At 35.6% G+C, this 12,497-nt stretch overlaps 1 protein-coding gene across 2 annotated transcripts in view; it reads right to left on the bottom strand.

Moving 5' to 3' along the window:
• The window catches only part of COL21A1 (collagen type XXI alpha 1 chain), a 66,267-nt gene extending 55,702 nt beyond the window's left edge, over positions 1-10,565 (bottom strand). For both annotated transcript variants that reach the window (XM_059468458.1, XM_059468459.1), the window contains exons 1-6: positions 10,478-10,565; positions 8,518-9,069; positions 3,926-4,094; positions 3,575-3,791; positions 2,063-2,236; positions 1,048-1,125 (exon numbers count right to left, since the gene is read on the bottom strand). In XM_059468458.1, the coding sequence (XP_059324441.1) occupies positions 1,048-1,125; positions 2,063-2,236; positions 3,575-3,791; positions 3,926-4,094; positions 8,518-9,069; positions 10,478-10,565 (1,278 nt within the window). The remainder of the gene's footprint in view (positions 1-1,047; positions 1,126-2,062; positions 2,237-3,574; positions 3,792-3,925; positions 4,095-8,517; positions 9,070-10,477) is intronic.
• Between the last annotated feature and the right edge of the window lie 1,932 nt (positions 10,566-12,497).

Consider the following 12,497-nt stretch of genomic DNA (forward strand, 5'->3'; position numbering starts at 1 on the left):
AGTATTCCTGCACCTGTTAGTTCTTGACACACACAGATAATAATCCATTCACCTACTTTCTGCTTGATTGAAAGTTGAAAAAGCCGTGATAAGGATGCAGTAGACCCACTGGTCCCAAAGAAAAAGAAGAAAAACAGACTAGCTGGCAATACATGCCAGACTGACAAAAAAAATCTGGATGCTGGAGATTCAATGGTTCTATTGTCAAACCAGCCAAATGATACAAAATGTAATCACAACATGATGAATGTGGGTCTACACTGGCTGATAATCTTTAGTTCAGTTTGTTTCGTCCACCCAGCAAAGGAGATTAGTTTGAATTTGTATGCTTAAATCAATCTCTTGCTTATGCTTTGAGATGGGAGCTGAATGCTTTAAATTTGGCTCTGTCAGTCATGACTGGTTTCCAAATCTGTTTGTAAGTCTTACATTGCAGTGCATAATTAACTGCAAGAGGAGCAAGAGAGGGCCAAAGGGTCCCCATAAACTTGCTAATTGTGTACATGAATCATAAACTCTTGATTTTATTTCTGTCCTGTACTTAATGTACTTCTTGAAATCATGGCAACAATTCAGATAATGGGGTGTTAATTACAGACCTCAGCATAGATTTTTCTAATAGGAGAAGGTGATTTAGAAATACAGGTTTGCTGATTATGTACCAAAATTTCACAGATTAAATGACCTGACAAGTAGCAAGGAGTATTTCAGAAAAGTTTAAAAATCATACTTAAAAAATTTTACACTGAAAATACCTAGAAGTTTCATTATTCTGTAATGCTTAAAATCTGAAATTTTAAGAAAGGATCCTGAGATTCTTCTATACTCATATATATAAAAAATGGACCATTAAATACCTAAATTAAGACAACTTTTAAAAACTGTGAGAAAATAAGGCTGAAACAAAGAAGGTCTGTAACAAGCACGTGTTTGCACCAGCTGAATCAATGTAGATTAATCTATTTTAAAAATTCATTAAGTCAGCTTCAAACAGTGATTTGTAAAAAAATGCCAAGAAGTCCTCAAAAGTTCATCTATCATACTCACAAATCCTGGGATCTCACAGACTGTTTCTCGATTATTTTGCTCTGGGTCACAGTAGATTCGCAGTTTTTGTAAATCAAACTGTAATTCAAAACGTAAAAGACTCTTTAGAGGTCTGTACATTCACTGCAGTTAAAAATCAATTAAATATACAGAAATATTTTTAGGCTACTCACAATGATTAATATGCACAACCAATTAAACATACTGTAAAAGAATTATTTAAATAAAAATAATCAATCCAAAAATTTTTTTAAAATAACAGAAATCACTATCCATATTCCCTGGGAATTAATCCAAACACATGCAGCACAAACTACACTGGCTGCCAATATCACTGAGGAAACAAGTTAATAACACAGACAAGCCCAACCTCTTTCCTTTTACCTTAACAGACCTGGGAAGATGCTTCTGTGCAGACCTGCTCATATTAGATATAAGATTAATAAATTCTGGTGAAGCATCTGAAGGCATCCCTAATGCTTAGTGTTTAGTATACAGTACAAATCTTTTACAAGTGTTGAATAAAATCACTGGCATCAGGTAAACAAAAGTTTTTGCCATTCTGCTTTGTTGCTACATTCCAAAACAAAATGAAACCACAGTCAGTTTTTCAAGCATAAACTATTGTGATTGCAAACCAAGGAGAAAGAAACTTGACCAAAATTTTCCTCTTTTACCAGCATCACCCATACATATACTGATGGAAGGACATCATGTGGAAATGTCAAACATAGGAAATTCCTTAATTTGAGATAAAGTTTCCCAACTACAGGCAACCATGTTGCATCAATTTTGTCCTTGGCATCAGTGAGACCAGTTAAGTATCCATGTCATGGGATAGATCACTTATGTTAAGTCCTCCCGAACAGTTTTACTCTCTCTTACGTATTAAATTTTGTGTACTAAATTTCAGTCTACTAAGTTAGAAAAGTAAGCTCAAGAAAACAGAAGCCACCAATGCAAGGTTAACCTACAAAAGAATTACTGAATCATTGCAGTTTTAGCATATGCCTACCTGTACCGTTTCCTCCTTTCCAGAATACTTTCCTATTTGGGTTAGGCCACTGATGTAAATACCTAAAACTGGATGCAATGGCTTTGTTTCAATTTCTTGGCCATCTATATACAAAGTTACAGAGTCTTCTGTTACTAAGAGACGAATTTGATGCCAGCCTTCATCAAACAATATCTAAGAAAAACAAAGAAAACAGCATTGTATAAAACAAAATGTCTTCATTTTAAATAATGATAAAACTGCACTTCAACAATCAAACTGCTGTTAATGGTTGAGATGATGAAGGCTGCAGGTTTTACATACAAATAACTCTAAACTATACAGGCAAATAAAGTATTGCCAAATGATATCGTAATTGAAAATATGACAATTGGTAATAATTAATCCCTATTTCAGAATTATTTTATAACACACATAGATTTTATCTTTTTAGTCTATGACCATGAAGAAGCTCAAACCTGTATTTCTTAAAAATATGCAGCCAGAAGCCTATTTATAAGCACTGGTATAATGTCTCAAACACTTTAGATTATAAATTATGGTGAAAAAAAATTGGCACTTGTGATAAATTGACAGGTGATAAATTATCTTAAAGGTTTATTAAAGAAAAATGTTCATCAGGAATGTATTGGCATTTATACTGTGTTTAGAGAGTCTAAAAAGCCATGAAATTGTTGTTCTCCATAATAGCAAGGCAGGCATGGAGAAACAAAAGCAAACAAACAAACAAAACACTGCAGTTGTGTGTTATCATGTTAAGTTCATTGATACCTGGGACTGCATGAATCAGATTGATTTGTCTGTACAGCTCCAAGAAATAGATAAATATAAATAGAGTATTGACTTGAAACTGAATTTTTTAATTCAGTTCCAAGTTTCCAGTAAATCAAGTTTAACACAGCTTCTTAAAATAATAAAAAATTATTTCACCTACCAATAATTATCAAAAGGTAGAGGAAATTTGGAAAGAAAAAGCAAAAATTCTCCATCTAAGAACAGAAGAATAAAATGCCTCTACCTAGAAAAAGCTTAGTAGTTAAGACCTATTCCTTGGATAGGAGTCCTTCCTTCACTGAGGATTTATACTTAAAATTCCTTCAGCCTGATTTGGAGTAGGGATTTGAATGCAGGCCTCCACTTCCCAGAAAAGTTGAACCCACTTGGCCATGAAGTGCTCCAGCAGCAAATCTTTCCCAGTCTTTGCTGAAATAGCCCTCTCTGTTCATGTAAATAATCCTCCCTGTGGCAGGAAGGGCAGTCTCTGGGCTGCACATATTCCTGCTACAAACGCAAGAATATGGTCATTCAATCTCCAATCCTCTGTCTCATCTGCAGCTAAGACAATTTTTCTTACAAGAGTGGAACACTCCACTGGAAATTACTGAAGAAAGACTGAAAGGCAACCTTCAGATTTTACTAGAAAACAATAAAACTGGTTTGCTCAAAGAGGAGAATAGTGGAATAATGTGAACTTAAAGAAGCATTCCAGCATGATAGTGACATACTCCTTACCTTTACATGAGGTGCAGCAAATGTAATAACTTGTGTGCCATTTATTAAACTTGTTGTAGTGAATGATAATGTTTTCTCTTCTCCATTAACAGTGACTGCTATCTGTGGTCTCTTATCTAGACTCAGGATTCTCCACAAATCCCATGTCTTCTTTACTTTAAATCTTTGAGTGGAAACAAACACATAGGATGGAGGGAGACCTTCTGGAAACACATTCCTAAATAAGGGCAAAGGGTGGAAAAAACAAGACATTACTTGAATATTCATATAAATCTTAAAATAAGTCCTTCCTATTTAAAGAAACAAAAAAAATCTTACTGAATATAGAAGCATATTTATAAAATTCAATACCTTGTTAATTCTGAGAGGTCAACACGTGAGGTTACTTCGTAAGCTTTTGTATTAGTGGTTGATATTTGAATTCTCTTTTTAACTTTTTTCTTCACACCTAATCCTACAAGAATGTCAAATCCTTTTTCATCTCGAGCTGCCACTGGAATTCTTGTTGGACAAACAGATTCTGAAAAGTAATAAAGGCAAGGACAGTGTAAAATATGACTTAAGACTTCCAAGAAAAGTAGCCTTCCACCCAACTAATTTTTTATCTGCCTTTCAAGAAATAAAAAGAGAACTGAGAACTGTCTGTTAAGTACAACATGAGAAAAGTGGTTTGCAGGATCCTCAGGAACTTAAAATGAGAATATTAAGATGGCATATTTTACTGCAATTACATTCACATACTATTTTGAATTGTCACTAATTGTTAAAGAATAAAGTTAAAGAATATTACATTATCTGGCTAATAAATATATTGAATTTCATTTCTAAAATTGCATGGTTCCAAAATTATATTAAATTATTTATATTAATTTCCAAAATGCACTAACAATTTGAATTCAGCATCCTTCCCAACTATAAAATGAGTTTGAAAATAGAAAAAGTTAAAATTATCTCTTTTATTTTCATTCTATTTAACTCAAAATGGACTCTGAGATGTTTTGTCTGTTACACTGAAATCTGCCAGAAGTTATTCTTAATGAAAAAGTTGTGTGTGTGATATATTTTCTGTGACAACCTATGTTTTCTCAAACAAAAAAGAAAAGAAAAAGAGACAGGACAGTGAACCTTAATACTAAAACAAAAATTAGAGTAACAAATCAATAAAAAAGAAAGTTTTTTGTTTTATTAAAATTATGCTGAATGGCTTACAATAAATATCATTATTCATTTCCTACTGTTTCTCCAGAAAAGCAGCAGTTCATAGGCAGGGAAGAGGTTGGGAATACATTCCAATGAAGGGGTGGAGAGTTCTCCTATCTCCATCTGGACCAGCCATGAAGAACTCCTGTCTCTGTGCCAGGGAATTATCAGCTCAAGGTCTAGACTGGTTTCTTTTCACAGTATGAGCAACACTGCATGACTTCCCTTTCTAACCAACCCCGGGGCAGTCAGAAGCTCCCCCGTTCTGGTGGAGGAGGCAGGTTATATATGCTCCAACAAAATTCTGCTAATTTTCTGCACAACCTTCTGTCATGGGGAAGGACAATCATGGGGATTGTCATAGGTACTTGGGGCAGCAGCAAGAAGCCACATAAACTCCCCTTAGTTTTCTTTTCCTCTCTACTTCCAAAGTAAAAATAAAATTATCTGTCTACGCTACAAGAAAGAATTGCACGAACTCTGCACACATTTTGGAAATTAAAATGTCTGCCTCCTGAATATTAAAAAAAAAAAAAAAAGAAATACAAAGTCCAACCAAACATTCCCTCTCATTCTTCTCAAAACACAGATTTAACTCAACATACTTTTGCTATTAAGTAAGAGTAATAGTGGTTTTTTCCGGTTTCTTCAATTGTGCATTGTTATCATGGAACTATTTTCTAAACTCATTTATAGCAAAGCTGGATAATAGTCACATCACAATTAACAGAGATTACAGATAATCACATACACATACACTGACAAGTATAGGGTCTTCTATCAGTTAGAATATTAAAAAATTGGTGTAAAATCAAAAACTAAAGGCAGAAATAGGAATACTTTATATAAGAGGGCCATTATTATGGATCTGGGCCAAAATAACTGTCCCAAACCAATACCAACCAAACAAATTAAGCATTATTACATTAGGAAACTATTTTTTCTTTCCAGTGGCACATTGGAGAATTACATGACAAATTCCCAGTCAGGTAGCTCTTTTCTGGGTCTTCTGGACAAGCTTGGGGTAGGACTATTTTGATAACTAATTGAGCCATTATACAGCATGCAGAAGTCAGTGGCAAAATTAAGAGCTGTCTTCCACTGGAAATGGAGTTGTATTTCCAATCCATAGTACCAGTCACTTCAACTATCCAGCCTTTGCTGAAATCTTGTTGCCTTTTAATGTTTTTACATAGTTTTCTGATGCTTATTTTCATTCCTAAAAGGTGAAATAACTTTACGATGTTAAATCCCAGTAACTGGGACAAAGCAACTTTTCTCTGCATCCTCCAGACAAACTTTTAAAGTCTGCACTGGGTTTTCTTCCTAAATGGATTCCTGAGATGCAAGTTTTTTGGGGTTTTTTTGCTATAGCATATTAATAGTACAGGAACATTTGACTTCCAGAATAAATAATAAATATCAAATATTCCTTAAATATTTCATTCAATTCTGGCAGACAGGTTCCTGAAGTCTTCAGTCCTCTGATGTACTTTAAAACAAACACTAGAGTCCCCAAAAGGCACATTACACACTACCTGCATGCCTGTTCCTAAAAGCAATACTTTCTCCAAGAACCACCAAACCTCAGTCTTCATTGTCCATAAAGGAAATACTGCCCCTGTGGCCTTTCTGTTTACATTTTTACTTGAGAATGGATTTTAAAACTCCATGGAGCAACAGCTAGCATATTTTTAGACATTTACACAAAGATTATGAAGACAGCGTTGCAAAATTTTTAGGCAGTTTCATGTAGTTGATCACAGCCAAATTGCTGCTCGGCCCTCATGGAACTTCCTCTCCCTCAGTCAAAGTCAATCTTAACAACACGATAATCAGTAAACAAATAAATCAATAAATAAAATATTGCACAACTGAGCTATTAAAATTCCAGTTTATCAGTCTTGGAGTTCACCTGGTGAAGACATTGAGGTTGGAAATGAAGCTGCCAAGGGGCTTTGATTGCTCTGCAAGAGAAGGATCTAAATGCTATAACAAGGGAAATGCACAATGTAAGGGAGACAAAGCAAAGGGTCACTTCAAGTGAAAGAGTAAGTACATTTGTATAGATAGTCAATATTCACAGATTACTGCTGTAAATCATGTGAAATACCACAGATGAATTTTAAAGGATATTAGTTAACTTGTTGCTGAAAATCCATCTTGATGAATTACAACGGCACTTCTTCTAAAACTTTAGTCAAAGAAAATGTTGTGTTTGTTTAGTGTTCATTTAGTGTTTATTTAGGGGAATTTCTCCCTTTATGAAGCTCTATTAAAAAATTTAGCTCCACTTAGCCGATTTAATTTTTGGACTGACAACCTTACTACATCAGCCACAAGGAATTACTATGATGTTCATTTAATGTAGCAAGAAATAAACACTAATATCCTCAACAAAAGCATTACCATATTTTTTCAATGAAGTTGATACTCAAAGTGAGAGCAAACAAAATCTATTTTTCACTCTTAAAAGCACAGAAATATGGTAAAACTGATCAATTCTTGATAATAAAACATGTACAAAATATCACTGACATACTAGAATCTGAGTGATTCACTTTAGGAGCAATTTGCTATCTTTTTTATACATAAAAGAAAGCCATTGTTTTACAAAATTTCAGAAAACTCAATGCAGTAATGCTGTTAAAAGAGTCACTTTACAATGTTGGTCTTGGCTAACTCTTCTGTAAAATTCTTCTAAGAAACATCATTACTGCTTGCTACAACTCCAGACATCTACTCCACTCCCATGAGCCCCCACCTAGAGTGCAGTGTCCAGCTCTGGGGCCACAACATAAGAAGGATGTGGACCTGCTGGAGCAAGTCCAGAGGAAGCCACAGAGTTAATGAGAAGGCTGGAGCCTCTCTCCTGTGGAAAAAAGCTAAGAAAGTTGGGGTTGTTCAGCCAGAAGAGAAGGGTGTGGGGACACCTTAGGGCAGCATTCCAGTACCTAGAGGAGCCTTACAAGACACCTGGAGAGGGACTTTTCACAAGGGTGTGCAGTGATAGCACAAGAGGGAACGGCTTTAAACTGAAGGAGGGTAGGTTTGGATTAGATATTAGGAAGAAATTCTTTACAGTCAGGGTGTTAATGCATTGGAACAGAGAAGATATGGATGCCTCATCCCTGGAAGTGTTCAAGGCCAGGTTGGATGGGGCTCAAAGCAACCTGATCTACTGAAAGGTGTCCCTGCCCATGGCAGGGGGGTTGGAACCAGGTGATCTTTAAGGTCCCCTACAATCCAAACCACTCCATGATTCTATGATTTTTGCCAGGAGTCTTTCTTCTGGGTTTTTCAATGCATACTAGAAGTATGTATTCAGAAGAACTCCTGTTGTAATGCCAAGCTGTCCTCTCACGTCCCTAGAAGAAAAGCTGGATTTTGTGTATCAGTTGCAACTAGGAAATCAGTAAAGTAAACTCTATATTCTTGCACTATGAGAACTGCTGAAATATTTCAGTGTTTTTAAAGTTTATAAATGAAAAAAAAATTTGGCTTAGGGTAAAAGGATACATATTGAAATTAAACACGTACTGTGTTAAACCACCATATCTTTCCCAAATATACCCCTTTGCTTGACAGAGAAAATAACATTTTGGGAGGAATTTCCAAAAAAAGAAGATCATAGTAAAGACTATCAGGTCCCTTAGGTTACATTAATAATGCATTCTGCTTGTGAAATTAAAAAATATATGTACAGAACTACATTTTGCACACCTAAAATATTTTATACTCACCTTCACAGAGTTTCTGTTTTATAACTTCTTTAATTCTTGATATTGCAATATAGTCTTCAACATAAAATACATAAGTTGATGAAGGTTTATTGGCAATAGCTTTAAGTTCATCCTCCTCAATTTCTGAGCCAACACCGATTGCAAACAAAGTGATCTTATTTTTCCTTGCTTCTGCTGCTACATCTTTGACTTCATCTTGGGACTTTCCATCAGTGAGAACCACTGCTATTTTTGTTAAAAATCGTGAAGATTTTGCAAAAAGATGGTCAAAGGCAAACTGAATAGCTCTTCCTGTTCTTGTATTTCCTCCCAGATAGTGTATGGACTCCATTTCCCTGATGAGGTTCTCAGTGGATTCATGAGTTCCGAGGGGAATTTCAAGTACGGGGTAATCACTGTACTGGACAACTCCAACTTGAATAAACTTTGGCCCTATGTCAAAATTTCTTGTAATATTGACAAGCCAACTTTTGATTATTTCAAAGTTTTCTGGGCCAACACTGTAAGAGCCATCCAAGATAAAAACTAAATCTGCTGGAGCAGTTCGGCAACCTAAAACAAAATCAAACAAATATTTTAATGAACACTTTCCCTTTCTTCTGCCACAGTAAATGTTTTTCTTATCAATTAATGTTTATATGAGGATCTATACTGACATAGGCATTCCAGCTGAAAAAAAAAATAGCAGAGTTCATCAGGGCAAACTTGTGTAAGATTGTGTAAGCGACAGAGTACCTGAAAGCCACACCATTTTCTGGTTTTTACATTAGCTCCAGAACCAACTATGAAAAAATCTGTAATTCACTTCCTTAGCTGGCAATTGCATTCTATTCAATAAACAGAGATGAATACATATTGAATCTTTTCATATATCATCTGCAGAGATAATAAACATAAAAACTCCTTTTTGTTAGCAAACCAACCACACTGCAGAAGAAGGCAATAGACTGAATACTCGAGAATCCTTTTACAAATACCTTTTAACTGACTTTGGAAATTCCTACATAATATTACAAAATCCTGAGGCTCAATTGAATGTTGCTGGTAGCATATTCTGATTTTTACAGAAGAAAAGTATTCAGTGAATGAGCTCAACCTCCAGAATATAGAATCACATAAGCATTTACTAACTACCTGTAACTGCATGATGACTTAGGCATGGATTCAGCTCTCCTAGCTGTAGTCATGAACTTAGTTTTTACACTAAGTTGCCAGCTACAGGCCATGGACAGACACAAGCATTTTCATAGGAAAGTCCTTCCATGCTACATGCCCATTCTCAGATGGAGGGTGTACCTTTCTAAAGGAGGGAATCATCCTCCATTGACTGTGAAAGAGGTTTTGATAACTGACACATGAGGTGCCAAGGACATGGCCAAAAGCAGGAGGGATTATTTTGATCTCATGGCATATGAGGCCATGAGGCTTACTGCCCTTTTGTTTTCTGAAAGTCTGCACCAAGTCTGCAGGGAGGAGAGCTTTGCCTTGCCATGAAATCTGCCTATGGACACTTCTGATCAAGACAAGATTTCACCTTCCTTGAAAGCAAGTGGCCACAACCTGCTGGAGAAATGCTAACTGGAGTTAGCTTCCTCTCACAGAACCTTTATTCTTCCTTACTTAGTTTCTCACATAACAGTAAGCTATTCAGAACTTTCATTCTGAAGCAATGAAAATACAAATACTCAAGACTCAATTTTCAATCAAGACTGGAGCTTTACAGTTCCATCTACCACCTTGGGCATTTCTAAGACACAAGACATTACCCTCCTAATGAAAAAATAATATATTTAAGTTATTTTTATTTTATTTTTTATATTATTGGATTTTCACCAGGAAAACTATAGTGGAATAAAATCACCATCAACAGAAGGGTACATGTGAACACCAAAATGGATATTAAAAATCTGAGGCATGCTTTGAAGTTGCACTGATCTGAAATGCAAAAATTAAGACCTACTTGCTCTTGTTTCGCCATCTTCAGCTGAGATATAATCATGAAGCAGCAGAACTAACAGCATCTGAAAAAATGTTACAATCTGTGCCATGTGTATTTTATTCTTTTATTCTCAAGGTCTTGATACAAAACTAGATGGGGGAAAATGAAAAGAAAATACAGTGTTATTGTATTACCAAAAAAAAATCAAGCTTCTGCAGTTTAAAAACTGTGTCTGAGGAACATCTCTGAATCAAATCTGTAAGACCAGATGTGGCCACTCTTCAGTGAACCATTGACTCAAAAGTGTCAATCATGTAAGCCCAAAACTGAGATTCTAAACTCAGCAACACTCACCAGCCTTTTTGCAGAAGCTCAGTTTTCACCAGGATGCATTTATACACTTCTCCTGCTAGGTACACTCACAAGCAGGTTACACTCTTAGTCACGCTTGTCCAAACACTATCCCACTATCCCACTCTGTAGCCATTATCAAAAGACATTACCAAAAGATCCAAAACATGGCAAGTGTTTATGTATTACTGGTGGGGAGGTGCTACTTTGGTCTCAGCCCCACACCTGGCTGCTTCAGGGAGTCTGGGACAGTTCCCACTCCTCCACCCCAGGACTGAGACCGACACCAGCAGTCAGGGTCTCAGCAAGCCCCAGCCCTTTCCCAGCAAACCCAAGCCCTGCAGACAATGTATTGCAACGTCCAAGATTACATATATCTTCAACTTTTAATTTTTTTTCCTCTGTTTATGTCTCCTTTGCTATCATGGTTTATGAAATACAACCCCATGTCAAGCAAAGATGCAATTTAAGTCTCATATTGCTGTTAAAAATATTATTTTACTAATTTATTTTAATTAAGAAAGATTTATTCATTATGCTTAATGAAAAAGGGTATCATACTGGTAAAAGATACATTTTTGGAGTACTGTATTAGAGATCCATTAATTTCAAGACTGTGAAAGAAAGTATATTGAATCTCTTTTGTATTCTCTCATCTCATCCTTCAATGTAAAATGCAATTTTCAGGGCATTCATTTCAGGGAATTCATTTCACTGCAGAGCAGTCAAATTCCAGGAAATTCTACTCCCAACTAATGTAATTCCCTGAAGTTAATAAAGCATGACCATAATTATTCTGTTATTAAATTTCTCCTTCAGATTACAGATAATTGCAAGGTAGAGCCATATTTTGTTATTCATATTACCTTGTGGCAGAATGGCTAAGAAATCCGACACATCTTGGAGTTTATGGGATTGGACACAAGATCCAGAACTTTTTATTTGTGTAGTTCTGCTACACAAATACTGGGATATCACCTTCATTCAAACAGATTAAGTGGCAGGTTTTTATTCCAGTTATGTAAAAAAGGATCTATTTTTACCATGAAACTGTGTATAAGTATTAGGCTTATAATACAGAAAAGAACATAGTAGAGGTAGACATTTTACATAGATTATTTGGTTTGTTGGTGGTTTGTACAATTGATCATTCTAAAATCTCTTCCAGCCTTTTCCATGGCAAGGTTTTAAGTATAAACCAAAATAATGCTTAGTAGGCCAAAATGAGCCTATTAACAGGAAACAAAATTAAAAAGATAAAACCAGAGCTTAAGCAACCAGATAATGAGGATTCCAAGGCTCAGTTTACTAGAAAGAAAATAATATTATAGCACTGCATTTTAACAGTTAAAAAGAGATGCCAAACCAACAACTCCAGAGACCTAGCTGCTGTATCTTGTCAACACAGTAGTTCTTGAACAGGCATCAAAAGTGTACTTGAAATTTACAGAAACACCACCCAATCCAGGAATGAATATTTTAAACTAAACTTTTGGCCTCTCTCATTTTCCAAATTTTCCCCAGTGATTAGTTTGTGGTTTTACCAAACATAACCAGGATAACACAGAACTGTCTTCCCACCTCTCAGTTGTACCAAACCACTTTTAACATATGGAAGTTGATGTAGGAGAAATTCATACAGGGTTACTAAATAAATACACAGATGTTGCATCCAGCTCAAGTAAAGGGT

Source organism: Ammospiza nelsoni, chromosome 3 (assembly GCF_027579445.1).
Source record: "Ammospiza nelsoni isolate bAmmNel1 chromosome 3, bAmmNel1.pri, whole genome shotgun sequence".
Taxonomy (NCBI): domain Eukaryota; kingdom Metazoa; phylum Chordata; class Aves; order Passeriformes; family Passerellidae; genus Ammospiza; species Ammospiza nelsoni.